The sequence below is a fragment of the Narcine bancroftii genome, chromosome 10, assembly GCF_036971445.1.
Source record: "Narcine bancroftii isolate sNarBan1 chromosome 10, sNarBan1.hap1, whole genome shotgun sequence".
Classification (NCBI taxonomy): domain Eukaryota; kingdom Metazoa; phylum Chordata; class Chondrichthyes; order Torpediniformes; family Narcinidae; genus Narcine; species Narcine bancroftii.
This window is the reverse complement of record NC_091478.1, coordinates 20,814,638-20,835,295: the sequence shown is the minus strand read 5'-3', so window position 1 is coordinate 20,835,295 and position 20,658 is coordinate 20,814,638. Positions and strand designations below refer to the sequence as shown.

The following is a 20,658-nucleotide window of genomic DNA, read 5'->3' as shown; positions in this document are numbered from 1 at the left end:
AGACCCCCATATTGTATATATATATGGTCCCAAAAATTGGTCTAACTGTTCGGCACATCCCTGGGGATCTTCTATCAGGGAGGTCAGTTCTTTCTTAAAGTTATGCACTTCAGTACTGGTCAGGGGCACATTTACGAAACCGAGACCCTCTCCCATGGGAACTTCCCACAGTGGTCTCATCCAATTGGTTTCTAGCTTATTAGGTCTGGGTTCCTGCTCCCTGGGAAATGAATCAAAGGGTTCTGCCCTTTCTTCCTGAAGAGTCTCACGCTGTTCTGAATTAAAGTTACCTCTCTCTCCTGCCAACAGAGGTGGTAATCGAGTGCTTTGTGAGCAAGTTATCATACCACTCCTGCTCTCTTCTCTCTTCTCTAGTGGTGGGGGAGGTGGGGAAGGTGCAGAAGGGTAGGTCATAGGAGGGGAAGGAAAGATAGGAGCTGGCATAGGAGGAACATAGGGTGGAGGGAGGGAATGTAACACATCCCAACCCTGTGATTCAGGGACAAGAGGTTCCTCCTCTCTCTTATCCCTGGATTCTTTCTCATTCAAAACCAGCTGTTCAATGGATCCCTTGAGCCAGCAGGCTGCATATTCCCTGCTCTCAACATTGTCTTTCTGGTTTTGATAGAGCCATAGGTTCAAAGCTTTACACATCCATTCATCCTCGGATCCGAATTTTGGCCAGTACACGGAGCTCCCTTTAACCGGGTATTTAACCCATTCATTACAACAATACCTGACCATCGTCAGTTTGTCTTTACCACGGGTCTTTCCTGTGCCCCACTCAGATAACATCAACCCAAGCGGGCTGTACGTAGCTATCTGGTGGTCACGTCCTGTGTCAGGATTCTCCTCTTTACTGCCCATTATTCCCATGCTTAGAAACAAGTAAAATACCTGACCGTCGTCAGTTTCTCTTTACCACGGGTCTTTCCTGTGCCCCACTCAGATAACATCAACCCAAGCGGGCTGTACGTAGCTATCTGGTGGTCACGTCCTGTGTCAGGACTCTCCTCTTTACTGCCCATTATTCCCATGCTTAGAAACAAGTAAAATACCTGACCGTCGTCAGTTTCTCTTTACCACGGGTCTTTCCTGTGCCCCACTCAGATAACATCAACCCAAGCGGGCTGTACGTAGCTATCTGGTGGTCACGTCCTGTGTCAGGACTCTCATCTTTACTGCCCGCTATTCCCATGCTTAGGAACAAGTAAAATACTCTTACCGAGTTCTAGCAGTACTGCTCTAGCGCGCGTCCTTCCGCCGTTTGTTCTCAATGCCTCTTCTCGGATATCACTCGCTTCTTCCACTGACCAGCCACCCGTCGCCCGTGAGTCCAGCTGAATCAGCCGGGGTGCACCTACTCTCGTCGTCGGGGTACTCTGTCAGTGGAGGGAGTGTGATCCCGGACGAGCCCCCTTTTTTTAGGAATTAAAGTACCTTTAAAGAAATTGCTCGAGACAAAAATTGAGAACAAAGAACATTTATTACTACAACAATGCAAAGTTGGGTGCTTCCCCTTACCCTGGGAATACACACACATACTGGGGCTCACCCAACTTTTATACAGTCAATTTCAGTATCAGAATGCCCTCCCCCTTACATTCTTCTGCCCCCCTGGATGGGTTTGGCATAGGTAATCCTTCCTGCCTACGTGCAGTTTCAGTACACTTGGAGGACCAGGGGGTATCCTGTGGGTGCCCCATCATGTCATTGTCCTTATTCACACCTTCCTGATTCTCTGGGCTACAGTCTCTTAATATGCAGAGTTGACTCATTCTATCTAGGGTTGGCTAATTTCATATGTATAAATCTGTGTATGGTTAGCTAATTAGAAATGTATGACTTGGTACTTCTGTCCAGGGCTAGGAGACCCTTATCTGATCCAGACTACCTCAACTTCCTACATTCTATTGTACCTTACCATTCCTTATCTTAGTGCTATGGTCTTGTCACAAAGACTAGAAGATTCTTATGTTAATCGTGCTGACTCTGCTTTCCTGCATCCTAAGCCCCAAGCTTATCCTGTTTGAACTGGTTACAGCCATTTTACTGATGAACTTCAGTTTCTTCCATGTTCATAATTTTAGATCAATTTTCCCATCTCTCACACCATGAATATGAAAATCTCAGATGGTGAGTGTGACCAGTTCCTTTGGTCGTTCAGCATTTTCACTTCCCGTGGGAAGAAGCTGCTCCTCAGCCTGGTGGTGCTGGATCTGATACTCCTGAAATGTGCTGTGTGCAGGGTTGGAAGGGGTTCTCAATGATTTTGCAAGCTCTCTTCAGACAATAATCATGGTAGATCATGTCAATGGTGGGGTGACTCCAGTGATCCTCTCTGGCACTCTTATAGTCCTGTGGATTTACGTTGATTCATTTCTCTGCAGCAACCCTACCAAACTGTGATGCAGCCGGCCAGGACACCCTATAGAGCTCCTATAGAAGGTTGACATAATGGTGGCCGATAGCCTTGCCCGATTCAGATTTCTCAGAAAGTGCAGCCGCTGTTGTGCCTTCCTGACAAGTGAGGAGATATTGTGTGTCTACGATAGGTCCACCAGTTAAGTGAACTCCAAGGAATTTGGTACTCTCCACTCTCTCTTCTGCAGAGCTGTTGATGTGCACTGGAGGTTGGTCATTTCATGGTCTGCCTGAAGTCGCTCCTCTGTTTCTTCCACCTTCTCTTTGTTTACTCCAGTAAATCAATCAAATGATTGAACCAAACAAAGTTGCATCATCCCTCTCAAATCCAATTATCTGCACTACATGTCATTTTTTTTGATGGCATTCTGCAGGCAAATTCCCTGCCCTCCGTTTTTCAAATATCCTGCCGGAAAATGTGAGTCATCTTTCCTGCAGTGACACCCAGAACCCTGGGCAAAAAAATTGTTCGACAGTAGTTGAAGCAAGGGCTTTGTGCACTTCCTTTGGAGTGCATGTCAGAATTTCTAGGCTCCATTAAAGATGCATAACAAATGCTCAACAGCCACTTCCCACTCTACCACTTTTTGCACATGATCAAAATTCCACCCTCACTCTCACCCCAGGCAGTTCTCAAGAATCTCTGAGACGTCATTTTTACTAACTCTTAACTTTGGCAAGAGAACCAATAGCTTTCAAGGGACTAAAAGGAACATACAGTGCAGACTGATGTTTCTACATTATAAAATGTGAGTCCTATTGTAGAGATACCATCAGAGTTTAAATGGGGCAGTTTTTGGCTAGTAATTTGGTCTTCAATGTATAGTATTATGAAAGCACAGCAAAGGAGTTCAGTGGCGTACAATTCCCAGAGCTCTGCTGATAAAGTTTGTTCTCTGATATGCTTTGCTTCACTCTTGCAACTTTGCAATGTGATTTACTCTGGCATCTTCATGTTTGATAAGGAAGAAAATTATCGTGGCTCATTGGTGAAAGATTGTTGCTATTTATACCTTGAAGTAGGACTCAGGACTGAAATGTCAGTTATAGATCTTTATCTCCTGTGGACGCTGTGAGACCTGCTGAGATCCTCCAGCATTTCTGTGTTTTTACTCTTCTCTTCTTTGGCTTGGCTTCGCGGACGAAGATTAATGGAGGGGTAATGTCCACGTCAGCTGCAGGCTCGTTTGTGGCTGACAAGTCCGATGCGGGACAGGCAGACACGGTTGCAGCGGTTGCAAGGGAAAATTGGTGGGTTGGGGTTGGGTGTTGGGTTTTTCCTCCTTTGTCTTTTGTCAGTGAGGTGGGCTCTGCAGTCTTCTTCAAAGGAGGTTGCTGCCCGCCGAACTGTGAGGCGCCAAGATGCACGGTTGGAGGCGATATCGGCCCACTGGCGGTGGTCAATGTGGCACGCACCAAGAGATTTCTTTAGGCAGTCCTTGTACCTTGTACCTCTTCTTCTACAATCACAGTGTCTGCAGACATTTGTGTTTCTCTATTGTCACTCTCTTTAATGTCTCTTCTCTCTCTCTTTGGCTTGGCTTCGCGGACGAAGATTTATGGAGGGGGTAAAAAAGTCCACGTCAGCTGCAGGCTCGTTTGTGGCTGACAAGTCCGATGCGGGACAGGCAGACACGGTTGCAGCGGTTGCAGGGGAAAATTGGTTGGTTGGGGTTGGGTGTTGGGTCTTTCCTCCTTTGCCTTTTGTCAGTGAGGTGGGCTCTGCGGTCTTCTTCTTTAATGTGCCAATATCCAAATAGCCCAAATAACATACTATTAAGTCTTTGGACTATTTGTGCCTGTTTTCGGGTCGACCAACAAGCGCATACACTTCATGTCTCCATTTTCATACCCAACCACCAGCTGATTCGTACTGGTGCCCATACTGTAGCTTACTCATGGACCTAGTGCGGACTATATATTAGAAAAGTTTGAACTGGCTGGAGTCCAAAGGGTTAATCCTCTGTGTAGGTAGATAGTACAGAACAAGAATAAAATTGAAATGGGGGAACATTGGCAGGCATGTGTGAGAGAATAAGTTGTAGAGCAACAGGGAAAGTAGTGAGAAAAAGTGAATGTGTGGAGAAGTACCATCAACCCTGCAATAATTAGCCCCACAATATGAATGATAAACCTCTCCGGAATCAAGTAAGGCACAGGCGTCAAAGTGTTTCTTCCCAAGTTAGTGTTTGCCTTTCTTTCTGGGGCCTTGTAATATTGTCAAGCCTGGTCAGACTAAATGACCTCCAGCGTCTACATAGTCTTGTCTTTGGTGACCTGACACCCACCTGCCCAGCTGTCAATCATAAAAGTTTTGCTCCTCAGCTGGACATTTTTATGACTGCAACACATCTATCACAGAACAGTAGAGCACAGGATCAGACCTGCCCACAATTTCTGGGTGGAGCATGATGCACAAATCAAACTAAAGTGCAGCCTGCACACGATACATGTCTCTATTCCCTGCACATTCATGTACAGATGCAGATACTATTTATTGTTATGCAATAAAAGAGAAAAGTAATATTTCAGATTTATCGTCAGAGTACATGCATGACATCACATATAACTCTGAGATTCCTTTTTTTCTGTGGGTGCGGCAGTGCAAATAAAACTGAACACAACATAAGCATGTAAACAAATAAAAGAACTATAAACTATAAAGAGATAACAAATAGAAACAAACTGACTGAAAATAAGAGAGAACAAAAAGAAAATAAATCAGTGCCCAAATAAGAGGCCTTAAATGAGTCTCTCATTGAGTTTGTTGTTGAGGGTTCTGATGGTGGAGGGGGAGCAGCTGTTCCTGAACCTGGTGGTGCTAGTCTTATGGACCTATACCTCTTTCCTGATGGCAGCAGCGAGAACAGAGCGTGTGCTGGGTGGTGTGGGTCCTTGATGATTTCCACTGCTTTCCGATGGCAGTGTTCTCTGTAGTTATACTCAATAGTGGGGAAGGTTTTGCCGTGATGTCTTGGGTGAGTACAAGCCCAGAGCCATCAAACGCTCCCTATATGTTAACCTTCTCATTCCACCCCCAACCAATGCCAGCACATCCTTCCTGAGCTATAGAGCCTAAAATTGCTCAACATATGATCTGACCAATGCCTTATAAAACCTCAACATTACATCCTGACTTTTATATTCCATTCTTCTCAAAATGAACGCTAACATTGCATTTGCCTTCCTGACCACCAACTCAATCTGCAAGTTAAACTTTAGGGAATCCTGCACTGGGTCCCCCAAGTCTCTTTTGAGCTCTTCTTTCTGAATTAGCTCCCCATTTAGAAAATAGTCTACATCTTTATTACCAAAGTGCATGACCGTACATTTCCCTACACTTGTATTCCATCTGCAACTTCTTTGCCCATTCTCCTAACCAGTCAAAGCCACCTGCAGACTTCCTGCTTCCTGAACCTACAGCTATCTTTGCATTATCCACAAACTTGGCCATAAAGCCATCAATCTGTCCATGCTTATAATTCTATCTTAATGCAGATTGGGTGATTGGAGCATGTATGACAATGCTACGCAAGGGGACTTTGATGCCCCCAGATACTAGACATCATGGACGGAAGATGTTCCAGGGGTCTGGGGTTTAGAGGTGGGGATTGCTCTATCTATGCAAGAATGCCTGAGGCCAATTCAAAGGACACCTGCTTGACTAGGCAATGATGAATTTCATCCTGTTATCCCGACAGCATTTTGGGAGGAACGTTTTTGTCAATCAAGATGAATCTATCTCTCAGCAAATAATGTACACATATAATTTATATCCAGAATCGAAAGCATTTTTATTATTATAATACAACCTGCTAGTTATTCTATTTTAAAACTTTATTAGAATCAAATACCTAGATTATATTCTAACATTTATAATTCAGGTTTTAGGTTTCCTAAATGACATGATCAGGATTGTACACCATTCATTATTTTAAGTCTTCAATTCATGGTTAATATTAGAATAAAAAAATTCTATCTTTGTCTGCTCCACACTCAAGATTGTTGGACAGATCTGAGTTTACATGAATTTTCATAGCACAGCCCTGTTGAGTACAGAATATCAAAACTAAGGCAGTCTTACAGAGAATGTGAGGCATCTTTTGAACATGCTACATATAGCTAGTCTTGTATGACACACCGGAATGACATAGCCAAGCATACGTTGCACTGAGAAACGTGGTTGGGAATAGGTTGCATAAATCAGAATGACGAGGAGTATTTTTCAGCCGATGACACAGCCAGGAATACGTTACACAGATTGACATGGGTGGGAGTAAATGACACAGAATAGTACACATCTGCCTTTTAGCAATATGCCAGACCGAGCCACTTTGCTTTGAGTGATGGTGTCACGTTTTTCTAAATGAAGCTGAAACTCAACATGCTGTTTAATAAAATCAGCTGCTGAAACGCTGGAACAACAGGTGCCCAGTTTATTGAGACTCCATTTATCCTCCTAATGAGGTCCTCTCATAGAGCTTTGAATAAAGCTGGGAGTGCAGCACAATTTCCCCCAATAGCAAATGTTTCCAGTGTTAAGAAGAATTATGAGGTGCTTTGAACCCATAAATTATTGCCGAAATCCATTTGTCAACATTTAAAGAAAGTAAATGGTATTTCCAGAACCTCCCGTGATGATGATGAATTGCAGTGCCAAGCTTTGGCAACCAGAGCATGTGTCTCCTTGAGAGTTTGCTTATCGACTGTTAATGAAAAAGTATTAATCCATATCAGTCCCTGAATCCAGGCTGTGATTCTTGCTGTGGGAATCTGCAAACTCCTCTGTGACAAATGCACTGATATTGTTCTTCTTTAGCTGCCCCATAGCTCTTGGAAATCCAGGAAGCCTCAAGCATGCTCAGTGACAAGAAAGAAAATGATCATGTGATTCATTGGAGCTATTTATTTCTTCCTGACTTTTTGGGTACCAAGATCCGAATGACTGGCGTGGTTAGCACAACACTATTTACAGCGCCAGTGATCCGGGTTTGAATCGAGTGCTGACTCTAAAGAGTTTGTAGATTCTCCCTGTGTCTGTGTGGGTGCTCCGGTATCCTCCCACCCTTCAAAACTTACGGGGGTTGTTGGTTAATTTAGGTGGCACAGGCTCATGGGCTGGAAGGGCCTGCTACCATGCTGTATGTCTAAATTTTTTTAAAATTATAAACCTACGATAGCAACACTAGGGAAAAGGACCGGCACGGTGATCCAGCACTGCTGCCTTATAGTCCCAGGGCCTGGGTTCGATCCTGATCTCAGGTGCCTTGTGTGTGCAAATTGTACTTGGTCAGCGATTGTTAAGAATGTTCTGGTTCCCTTTTGCATCACAAAGATGTGCTGGTAGGTTAATTGGTTAATTAGATTGGTGCTCGGTGGAGGTAGGTGGTTAAAAAAGGATATTATTGAAGCAGGGGAACATTGATGGACGAGCTTGAGAAAATAAGTTGTGGGACACCAGGGAAGGGAGCAATGGGATTGAAGGGATTGCAGTTTGAGGAGCTGCCGTGGGCTGAATGGCTTCTCCCTGTGCCATCAGCTCATTTTATCTGCCAATTCTCTTCTTTTAGTTGTGTCTTCCTTCATTGCTAATTCTTTTTCTATATTTGCTATTTCCCTTTCCAACTGCTCTGTTTTCTGATTGTAGTCCTTCTTCATCTTGGTTACATAACTTATTATTTGCCCTCTGATGAACGCTTTCATTGCATCCCATAGTATAAACTTATCTTTCACTGATTCCGTATTTATTTCAAAGTACATTTTAATTTGTCTTTCAATGAATTCTCTAAAATCCTGCCTTTTAAGTAGCATGGAGTTTAATCTCCATCTATACATTCTTGGAGGGATGTCCTCTAACTCTATTGTCAATATCAGGGTTGAGTGGTCCGATAATATTCGAGCTTTATATTCTGCCATCAGCTCATTGACGACTAGCATCAAGAATGAAGCAAAAACTTTAGAAAGTGTGGTGGAGTAGCTCCGCGGGGAGAGCTAATCGTTAACAATCTCAACAACCTGGGTTCAATGCCAACAATTCTCATACCTTGATGAAGGGCTCAAGTCTGAAATGTATCTTTATCTCTTCTGCTGAATTTCTCCAGCTTTGTGTTTTTACGTCAACCATGGAGTCTTCTGACTTTCATGTTTTACTTCAGGTACAGACTTAAGGTGAGGTGTAGGGGGAATTGGACAAACAGGTTTGGAATGCAAGTTTTTCATGCTGGGTTGGGTGTTCGAAGGGGAAGTGGTAGCAGCAGATATAATAGCAATGATTAACTCATCTGCAGAGGGATATTTCAACACCTTGAATTCCTTCTGAGCACTCTTTCAACATCAACTTCTCCACTTTCCATTAATCCCCTCCCCACAGTTTCTCTCTTCCCCTATCACCTCTATCTCCTTTCCTCCCAGCCCTTTCTTTCCCTCTCCTATTAGTGAGCTACCCTTGACCTTCTCTCCCTTTTATTTCTGTTTTTTTTCTCTTCTACTACCTGTAACCACCTGTTAGCCTGTGCTCCTCCCCCTGCCCCTTCCTCCTCTCCTCACCTCTCTTTCCCCCACCTTTTTATCCAGGCACCTGCCTGCGTTTTGCTCATATCTTGATGAAGGCCTCAGCCCCCAAAAATGTTGGTTACCATTTATTTCCTATGGATGCTGGGGGATCTGCTGAGTTTCTCCGCCCCATTTGTTCATTGCCCTCGACCCCAGCATCTGCACCCTTGTTCCACTCAAACATGTGCAGGCAGTTGGGATAGGTTCAGATTGACATCATGGTGGCCTCAACATATTGGGCCAAAGGGCCTATTCTAGGGCAATACCGTTGTACATTCTTCATTGTGAGTATTTCATCACCTTTCCTTTCTCTTTCATTCTGGTTTGAACAGATAATGCTCGTGAACGACCCTGAGATTGAAAGCAGTGTTCTAATCAGCTCAGATGAGGGTGCAACCTATCAAAAATATCGTCAGAGCTTTCAGATCCAAAGCATGCTGTTCCATCCACTAGAAGAGGATTGGATTCTGGCCTATAGCCAAGATCAAAAGGTAAGCATGTCACTTCAGTCTATGAACCTGAGCAATATTTTCCTTCCGGTGGTGAACTTGACCTTTACGCTGGATATGGAAACAAATTGTTAAATTAACTTTCAAGGATTTCTTCCAGCACCCCACCCTCTTCCTTTCTTCCTCCTATCGAGAGTTACCCCCCCATCACTTCTCAGCTTTTTCTCAACAACCCTCTCACCTGTAACCACCTCTTACCTCTTAACTGTCCGTCTGTGTTCCTCCCCTTCCCCTTCCTCTCTTCTCCCCCTTCCCTCCACTTTTTTAATCAGGTGTCTGCCTTTGTTGCTTATCCCTGACAAAGAGCCCAGGCCCAAAACGTTGGTTACCTTTTACTTCCTATGGATGCTCCATGACCCGCTGAGTTTCTCCTGCACATTTGTGTATTGCACTCGACCCTAGTGTCTGCAAACTTTCTTAGTCAACAACAATTATTGAAAACGAGATGTGAATTCTTCCATGTGGATGTCAGTGTGAGGCTGAGATGTAAATGATGTCACTGCATTAAGATGGGAAACTCTTTTTTATTATTTGTCATGATTAGCCATTTTGATTTTCCTGACAGCTGCTCATGTCCATGTTGGATAAATAGCCTTTGCTAGTTTGTGAAAAGACATAACACATTTTTACTTTTTTTTCCCTGAGTGATTCAACAGTTTAAGTAAGAGGAGCATTAATTACTTTTTTTAATTAATTCTGGAGATGTGATAGTTACCAGTAAGATCAGGATCAAGTAAACTATGCCTGTTAACCTTGAAAAGCTTCTTGACTGGTCAAGACACTTAACAAAATAATTGAATCATATGACTGGAACTGAAAACCTCATGGATAATAACCACTCTACATAAAGGGTCCTGACCCAAAGTTTTGCCTGGTTGACTCTTTGGATGCTGCCTGACCCATTGAGTTCACTCAAGGTTCAAACATCTGGGGTTTTTTTTTGGTGGACTTTTGCAGCATACTTGCCACCAACATCAGTCGTGGGGTATTACCAGTGGAGTCTGCCAGGCCATTCCTCATTGCAATTAAGGTGGTGACAAGGGCCTCTGATTCCATTCCAGAGATTAGTGATTCCATTCCACAGATTTAAGCCATTTATAAACAAGTTAAAGAGATTCAGAGTCATCAAGCTTATTTGTTATATGATTGCACAAGTACAAATGGCCGAAACAGCATTCTCTGGTCTACAGTGCAAAGCACGCTGTTACAGGCCCAGAGGACCCCAAAACCCAGCCGCGATAGAAATTGACCAAGACAAATGGTTTCTTAAACAAAAGTTGCTTTTAGTTTTCTTTAAACATGAAAACAGGATCAAACTTCAACTTATTACTATTAACTTAACCTAACATAACCCCATGTGTATGTAATGCGCATATGTTCAGGAAACTTCCTTGATTCACAGTCCAATCTCACTTCTCACTCTTCCAAGTTCACCGGTATCAGGGCAATTCTGTGCACAGAATTTAATCTTTACTGCTCAGGAAGGTTCTTGTCAGTTTCAGAGAGAGATTCATTGCTTGTTGGACACACACAAACTGATTTACTTCCGTCAATCACTTCAGTGCCTTGCCAAAGAAACTTGCCCCATCAGGATTTTTGAAATGGTAATCTCTTTTTCCAGGTTACCACAGAGTTCCTCTTGTTTCCCTTATTTCAGGTGAAACACTCTAGCTAGTCATTTCCTCTTTTATGGACCACAAGGGTTTTCAATAGGCTGAACTCAGAACTCATAATCCGACTTCAAAAAAGCTGCCAACTTCCAAAAGCCACTGCAGAACTCAAACTGAATTCTCTCTCTCTCTCTTGGTCTTTTCTCTTTCTCTGCTTGAAAAACCACACAACCTTCTTGCAGGGCTCCAGACCCAGTCTTTGAAAGATCTTATCAGCCTCTGAATGTGAACTGTTTCATTTGCACCTGGTTTTGAAGTTCCTTAGCAAAGCATTGCCAAAATAGTTGTTATTTTCTTTGCAAAGGCACACGGTGCTTCAATGTCTCACTTTCAGCAAAGCTCTTGCATTTTAAATGAGATCTGTTTTATGAAGTGTTTGTGTTTATGGAGACCAATATGAAACACCCCTTAATCTATCTCCTTTAAAAAACATTATATGTGTGTGTGTGTGTATAATAAAATATAACACATCACAATGCAGACATACAGACAAGCATTCATCTGTACAAATAAATAAACGCTGGTCTGGCCGGCAACTTAGGATTGAGAAAAACACTTCTTTTTCACGGACAAGTAAGATAATGTTTGGAATTCTTTACCCAAGGAGCATAGATGTGAGTCAGGAAAGTGCAGACAGACTGGATTACATTGAAGGGCAGCAAAAATGACCATGCTCCGATCTGTTACGTTTTCCCTTGAGATCTCACCACCTGCATTTAACATTGAAATAGGTTATTCCAAATTTTGCAATGCTGAATATTCAGCTCCGAGCACCATCTGGAACCTTGGAATCTGCCCCAATTTACAATATCCCTTCAGCCGAAAGTAGCAAACCTGAATAATTTCCAACAGGGCCTGCCATTTCAATGAAGATCAGTTGGAATCTTTGAACAATGCCTTGTCATGTGAGATTATGAAATTTAGCAATTATAGAGGGAATTCATCCTATTATGGATAACTTTCTCATTGCAGCAAAACTGATGGAGAAAAATTCATCGACGTTGCTCAAAAATAGTCATCTTATTCAACCACAGTGAAGTCAGGTATCTCCCCTTGCACTAATCTCAGGTTTATTTCAAGTACATTCCCATTGATTTGCTTTTGAGTCTCCAGGACTGTGTGCATGGACCAATCAAAACTTGTGTGCATTGTCCAATGAAAGTGAATTAAAGGCCTGTCTTCGGTTGTGGGGAAAATGCTGATATCATTGCTATGCATTTGGAGAGGAGTGACAGGATTTGTCCAAGTAGGCATGGATTTACAAAACAGAAATCATTCTCCCTGTGTTTCCTTTGGGTTCTCTGGTTTTCTCCCATGTCCCAATGACAGGGTGAGTAGGCTAATTATCACATGGCTGTATTTGGGCAGCTCATGGTCTAGAAGGACCTACTAACAATGCTGTAGCTCTAAATTAACTTTTATTTTAAATTAATCATAAATCTCTGGGATTGTCTACCTCAGAAGTTGAAGAATGTGAGATCATTGAAGGTATCTAAAGAAGAGGTAGATAGATTTTTGAAAGAATGGGAAAGTGAGGGTCTTGGGAACTGGAACAGATCAGCCAAGATCATATTGAATAGCAAGCAAATTTGAGGGGTCTGTTGTCTATTCCTGTTCCTATTTTCTTGTGCTCTTGTGTTAAATAACAAATTGTCAATTTTTCTTGGCTCAACCATTCCATAAGCATCTATCCATATAGAAGGATCAAGGCAATGATCCTCAGTTTCCGGTTTGGTCTCATGTGTGGCCCACCAGATCTATCAATTGACTGCATAGATCAAACCATTTCAGAATGGACAATATCCGGGATCATGACTTGGAGTATTTATTCAAATGGACACTGAGGCTTTATTCAACCTTGCTGAATGAGATGTTGTTTCATGAATAGTGGTCTTATAATTTTTATTAATTAAATAATAATCCTCCAGGATAATGCAGTCAACTTGATTGGGACACATTGAAGGTACAACAATGCAATAATTAGTTTTTAAAAATCTGCGGCCAGAGTAGTGACTATTAATGTCTTCTTCTTTGGCTTGGCTTCGCGGACGAAGATTTATGGAGGGGGTAAAAAGTCCACGTCAGCTGCAGGCTCGTTTGTGGCTGACAAGTCCGATGCGGGACAGGCAGACACGATTGCAGCGGTTGCAAGGGAAAATTGGTTGGTTGGGGTTGGGTGTTGGGTTTTTCCTCCTTTGCCTTTTGTCAGTGAGGTGGGCTCTGCGGTCTTCTTCAAAGGAGGTTGCTGCCCGCCAAACTGTGAGGCGCCAAGATGCACGGTTTGAGGCGTTATCAGCCCACTGGCGGTGGTCAATGTGGCAGGCACCAAGAGATTTCTTTAGGCAGTCCTTGTACCTTTTCTTTGGTGCACCTCTGTCACGGTGGCCAGTGGAGAGCTCGCCATATAACAGGATCTTGGGAAGGCGATGGTCCTCCATTCTGGAGACGTGACCCATCCAGCGCAGCTGGATCTTCAGCAGCGTGGACTCGATGCTGTCGACCTCTGCCATCTCGAGTACCTCAACGTTAGGGGTGTAAGCGCTCCAATGGATGTTGTCCTGTCCAGAGAAGAAACAAGCCTTCCGTCGCGCATGCAGCCATCTTCAGCGCAAACTCCGGGAGATCCAAAATGAGTGGTGGACTAGCCTCGCCAAACGAACACAGCTCAGCGCGGACATTGGCGACTTCAAGGGTTTCTACGAGGCTCTAAAGGCTGTGTACGGCCCCTCACCCCAAGTCCAAAGCCCGCTGCGCAGCTCAGACGGCAAAGTCCTCCTCAGCGACAAGATATCCATCCTCAACCGATGGTCAGAACACTTCCAATCTCTTTTCAGTGCCAACCGCCCAGTCCAAGATTCCGCCCTGCTCCAGCTCCCTCAACAGCCCCTAAGGCTAGAGCTGGATGAGGTTCCCACCCTGGATGAGACATATAAGGCAATCGAACAACTGAAAAGTGGCAAAGCAGCAGGTATGGATGGAATCCCCCCAGAAGTCTGGAAGGCTGGCGGCAAAACTCTGCATGCCAAACTGCATGAGTTTTTCAAGCTTTGTTGGGACCAAGGTAAACTGCCTCAGGATCTTCGTGATGCCACCATCATCACCCTGTACAAAAACAAAGGCGAGAAATCAGACTGCTCAAACTACAGGGGAATCACATTGCTCTCCATTGCAGGCAAAATCTTCGCTAGGATTCTACTAAATAGAATAATACCTAGTGTCGCCGAGAATATTCTCCCAGAATCACAGTGCGGCTTTCGCGCAAACAGAGGAACTACTGACATGGTCTTTGCCCTCAGACAGCTCCAAGAAAAGTGCAGAGAACAAAACAAAGGACTCTACATCACCTTTGTTGACCTCACCAAAGCCTTCGACACCGTGAGCAGGAAAAGGCTTTGGCAAATACTAGAGCGCATCGGATGTCCCCCAAAGTTCCTCAACATGATTATCCAACTGCACGAAAACCAACAAGGTCGGGTCAGATACAGCAATGAGCTCTCTGAACCCTTCTCCATTAACAATGGCGTGAAGCAAGGCTGTGTTCTCGCACCAACCCTCTTTTCAATCTTCTTCAGCATGATGCTGAACCAAGCCATGAAAGACCCCAACAATGAAGACGCTGTTTACATCCGGTACCGCACGGATGGCAGTCTCTTCAATCTGAGGCGCCTGCAAGCTCACACCAAGACACAAGAGAAACTTATCCGTGAACTACTCTTTGCAGATGATGCCACTTTAGTTGCCCATTCAGAGCCAGCTCTTCAGCGCTTGACGTCCTGCTTTGCGGAAACTGCCAAAATGTTTGGCCTGGAAGTCAGCCTGAAGAAAACTGAGGTCCTCCATCAGCCAGCTCCCCACCATGACTACCAGCACCCCCACATCTCCATCGGGCACACAAAACTCAAAATTGTCAACCTGTTTACCTATCTCGGCTGCACCATTTCATCAGATGCAAGGATCGACAATGAGATAGACAACAGACTCGCCAAGGCAAATAGCGCCTTTGGAAGACTACACAAAAGAGTCTGGAAAAACAACCAACTGAAAAACCTCACAAAGATAAGCGTATACAGAGCCGTTGTCATACCCACACTCCTGTTCGACTCCGAATCATGGGTCATCTACCGGCACCACCTACGGCTCCTAGAACGCTTCCACCAGCGTTGTCTCCGCTCCATCCTCAACATCCATTGGACTATTAATGTAGCTCAGTGATTAAGATTCAAGTTGGTGATTTTTTTTCTCTCACAAAGATAACTTCAGTAATATGGCAGCAAAAGCATTTGGTTGTACAAATCATCTGGATCACGTGATCTTCTGGGAAGGAAACCTGTCTTCTCATCTGATTTGGCCTAGAATTGACTCCAGTCCCACCAATGTGGTTGATTCTTATCTGCCAGTATCCACACTAATTCCCTCCCCCCCTGCCTTGTTCAAGGGAAAATTGGATGTACAGTAAATGTCAACATTACCAGGGATATCCACATTTTTGAATACTTTTAAAGAAATTCCTTTACCCTGAACAGAAACAGGCCCTTTATCCCATCTATTCTGAGCTGAGCAATTACTCTACCTGGTCCCATTCACCTGCACCCAGACCATATCCCTCCATCCACTTACCTATCCAGATTTCTCTTAAATGTCAAAATCGAGCCTGCATTCACTATTTCAGCTGGCAACTCATTCCACACTCACACCACTCTCAGCATAAAGTTTCTCCTAATGTGCCCCTTTAAACTTTTCACCTTTCACACATGTCCTCCCATTCTTGTCTTGCTTAACTTTGGTGGAAAAAGCCAGCTTGCATTTACTCTTGTCTATAATTTTAAGTACCTCTGTCAAATCACTCATTCTTCTATGCTTCAGAGAATGAAGACCAAACCTGTTCTCCTGAAACAGGTCAAATCACCTGCAAAATCTACAACCTGCCTGGAACTCTTCTCATGCACCTCCCAAACCCACAACCTCCACATGGTGGCGCACAGGTTCCCCTCAATTCCACACACTATCCTGACTTGGAAAGGTATGCCCATTCCACCGTCACCAGCTCGGAATCCTGCATCTCCTGACTAACATCATCACCAGGTGGATTGTAGTGGTTCAAGGAGGTGACTCCTCACCTCCCCCCCTCCCCCCACATTTCAAGGACTTTTGGGAATTGCAATAAATGTTTCACAAATGGAAAAGATGCTGGGGATACATGCTCATCAGGAAATTAAAATGAGAGAGACAACAGACTCCTGCAAATTGGAAGAACATTGGTTGGCATTAAAGATTATTGGTTTTATGGACAGCATTAGGGTTCCATCCAAAATGAAGAGTCGGAGGCTTCTTGTGGAGAACAAAGAGTTGTTTGCACTAATTGGGCCAAATGGCCCATTTTTGTGTTGTCTGTTCCGTATATTAAAGTGGAACTGATTGCTTTTATTTTTACCAATTTATTTTGTTTCCTGCTCTGCCCTTTGTCAAGTCTTGATTTTGAAAGGAGTCAGTAGCAAAGGAACTGAGGCTGTCATATTTCTTTCCTGGAGTCCCAGATTTGAATATACAAGTGCTGTGACCCTCCAGTGTTCTGGGTACACCCATCTTTGTGCTTGAAACAAAGTGCTATTTTTGATTATCAACCTTCTGAGGTTACTGGAGGCTGAGAACAAGGATCGAAATTCTGCCAGGCCTAATTAAATAGCAACAAATTACATTATTCAGAAACTTTAATTAAGCAGTCTGTGATTGTTTCTTCCTCCCTCAAATGAACTGATGAATTAATTTAGTTAACCGCCTCCAAAAGCATATTTTTACAGAAGTCATGAATAGATGTGGCATAGTTTGCAGGATATTCCCAATTAGTTAAATTCATTCAATCATTTCAGAGAGAAGAGAATGGTCTTGATGATACAAGTGAACACATTGATATTCCACAGAGATTCAAAAGGCCATTGATCAAAATTTACATTGTTGGAAAACAATCAGTAATTTTGCCTTCATTTCAACATCCTTGTTTATAGACTGCAGCGGAGTAGGACTATTACTGGTTCTGCTGGCAATTGGAGACAAATTTAAATTATCAATGCCTGAACCTGGTTGGGATGCATTGTGAGCATTCAAACTGGGAGGTTTCAGAAAAAGCAACAACTGGAGACAAATCTATCAGAGCCTTGTAAAAATTAGCATTTTAATTCCACAGGCCATTTGAAAAAGCACTGCTAAATAAATGGCTGCAATGAATTTGGAGGCAGGTGGTTATTTAATGGTTCAACATTTAGTCAGCTCTCTCTTGCCAGAACTCGATAGAAGTAATGGCTGACTTCACTGGTGAGAGGTGAAAGGAAAAGGATTTCACAGCAATGGACAAAAGTGCTGGATAAACTCAGCAGGTCATGCAGCATCCCTTGGAAACAAAGGTAGTGTGGTAAACCACTGTTATTCTGTGATCGGCTACTGCCGGCTAGACACACGCCTCCTGAGACCGATCCTACCCATTACCTCTTTGCATGCTCCCTACTCTTCCTGCCATGATCAGTCGATGAGGTTGGTTGTTGCTCAAGTCTATAGTCAATAAAAGTCTATCAGTTTCACAACCTCAGTCTTTTGTGGTAATTGAGGGTGCATCAGGTAGGTAACCAGTATTTCAGGCTGAAGCCCTTTGTCGAGCAGTACTCAGGCAGGCACCTGAATGAAAAGGCTGGGGGGGGGGGGTGGGTGGGGGTGTGGGAGGAAGGAATGTGGTGGGGGGAGGATGGAAAGTGGTGGGGGGAGAATGGAAGGCAGAGTGGCAGGGAAGAAGGCAGGGGACGAGGAAAAAAGGAAGAAGGTTGGGAGGGAAAAAGGCAGAGGAGGGAGGAAGGAAGAAGAGGAGGAGAGATGAAAGTGGGGGGTGGAGGGAAGAAGGTGGAGGGGGAAGAGGGAAGTAGGGTGGGGAAGAACATAGGCCGAGAGAGGGAGAGACACACACGTGGAGAAATGAGAAGGGCCTAATGGAAAACAGATAAGTCGATGTTGATGCAATCTGGTTGGAAAGTGCCCAGACAGAATATTAGATATTGTTCATTCAATTTCTAGTTGGCCTTGGTTTACTCTGAATGGAGAGGGAAGAAGATGTGGATCAGCCATGATCTCGTTGAATGGAGGGGGGGGTGGAGTTTTGAACTGAGGAGGTGGGGCAGGACACCGAATGGAGGGGGAAGGGGTGGAGTCACAAATAGACATTGGATGGGAGGTTGGGTGGAGGGGGGTGGATTCCAGATGTAGGGTGAAGGGGGCAAGGTTTTGGCTGGATGAAGAAGGGGATGGACATTGGAAGGGGGGGGTGAGGTCCTAAATGGAGAGCAGCTCGCAGCAGTGGACAGAGTGAAAAGGTAGTTGGATAACGTCCAGCCATTTTCACTGTGACTAACATTGGCAAAAGACGCAAATGCCTTCAAGAGAACACCCACAGTCACTCCCAGGTCCTGATAATTAAATATGACACTTCATTATCTGACACCTAAACATATTATCCAAAATTATTTTGTCTGCCATTTGTGAAATTATTAATATATCAGCTAAACATTCAAATTTTGACAGTAAGGGGATTGGTAAAATTGGTCTCTCCCTCGTGATGTTGATGAATCAAATTCTGACTCTCCAGAATTTTGTCTCTTCACTGTCTACTGCAGCTCAGACACTACTGTCCTGTTACTTGTTCTTCACGGTGCAATAGAACTGATCCTTAATTTTCCACTTTCATCCATTCTTTGAATTCTGAGACTTTCTCCTATATTCCAACTTTTGCCAAAATGTCGGCAATCTATCTTAATCTACAGATCTACCTTGCCTCCCCTCAGTACAATGATTTGGTACTTCAGACAGTTGTTTGTTTATTTTCATGTACCTTAAGATTCAGTGAAAAGCTTCATTTGGCAGTTATCCAGATAAGTCACCTATGCTTGAGTACTTCATGGCAATGCAAAATCAAAACAAGAATCTAGGGTATCATGTTACAGAGAAAACTTCAATTAAGACAACGGTTGGGCTCCAATGAGGATGGGCTTGTGATGTCAAGAGAACATCTTGAATGAGAGGTCTGTTCCAAATTCTAATAACAGTGGGAAGGAAGCTGTCCTTGAATCTGGTGGTGTGCGCTTTTCAAACTCTCGTATCTTAGAAACATAGAAGATAGGAGCAGGAGTAGGTCATTCGACCCTTCGAGCCTGCTCCGCCATTCAACGAGATCATGGCTGATCTTAAAGTTCAGTACCCCGTCCCTGCCTTCTCTCCGTAACCTTTAATACGCTTATACTGAAGAAATAGATCTAATTCCCTCTTAAATAGATTTAATGAACCTGCCTCTACTGCCCTCTGTGGCAATGAATTCCACAGATTCACCACCCTCTGGGTAAAGAAATTCCTCCTCATCTCAGTCCTAAATGGTTTGCCTATTATCCTCAAACCATGGCCCCAGGTTCTGGATTTTCCCATCCTTGGAAACATCCCATCTGCATCCATTCTGTCCAGTCCTGCCAGAACTTTATATGTCTCTATGAGATCCCCTCTCAATCTTCTAAACTCCAGGGAGTACAATCCCAATTTGCGCAATCTTTCCTCATAAGTCATTCCTGCCATTCCAGGTATCAGCCTGGTGAATCGCCTCTGCACTCCCTCCATTGCAAGAACATCCTTCCTTCGATCAGGTGACCAAAACTGCACACAATACTCCAGGTGGGGTCTCACCAAGGCCCTGTACAGCTGCAGTAAGGTATCCTTGTTCCTAGACTCAAACCCTCTTGATATGAAGGCCAACATACCATTTGCCTTTTTAACCGCCTGCTGTACCTGCATGCTCGCCTTCAGAGACTGGTGTACAAGTACCCCTAGGTCTCTCTGCACTTCCCCATCTCTTAATCTATTGCCATTCAAATAGTAATCTGCCCTCCGGTTTGTATTACCAAAGTGGATAACCTCACATTTATCCACATTGTAGTGCATTTGCCATGTATCTGCCCAGTCCCTCAATTTATCCAAATCACACTGGAGCTTCCTGACCCCCTCTTCCGTGCACACAACCCCTCCTAGCTTAGTGTCATCTGAAAATCTGGAGATATTACATCCAATCCCCTCATCCAGATCATTAATGTAAATTGTGAACAGCTGGGGTCCCAGTACAGATCCCTGTGGCACCCCACTGGTCACCGCCTTCCACTCAGAAAACGAGCCATTTATCCCAACTCTCTGTCTTCTACCTGCCAGCCAGTTCTCAATCTACATTAATACTTTGCCCCCAATCCCATGAGCCTTGATTTTGTAAGCCAGTCGTTTATGCGGGACCTTATCGAAGGCCTTTTGGAAGTCCAGGTACACCACATCCACTGGTTCTCCCTCATCTATTTTACCTGTCACCATCTCAAAGAATTCCAATAGATTTGTCAAGCACGATTTACCTTTTGTAAATCCATGTTGACTCCGTCCGATCCCTTCTCTGCTAGTCATATGCTCCGCTATTACATCCTTAATAATGGATTCCATCATTT

At 43.9% G+C, this 20,658-nt stretch overlaps 1 protein-coding gene across 1 annotated transcript in view; it reads left to right on the top strand.

Moving 5' to 3' along the window:
• LOC138743782 (VPS10 domain-containing receptor SorCS1-like) overlaps positions 1-20,658 on the top strand; it is an 800,159-nt gene that overhangs the window by 526,116 nt on the left and 253,385 nt on the right. Inside the window, exon 5 of the mRNA XM_069899386.1 lies at positions 9,309-9,467. Coding sequence (XP_069755487.1) covers positions 9,309-9,467 — 159 coding nt within the window. The remainder of the gene's footprint in view (positions 1-9,308; positions 9,468-20,658) is intronic.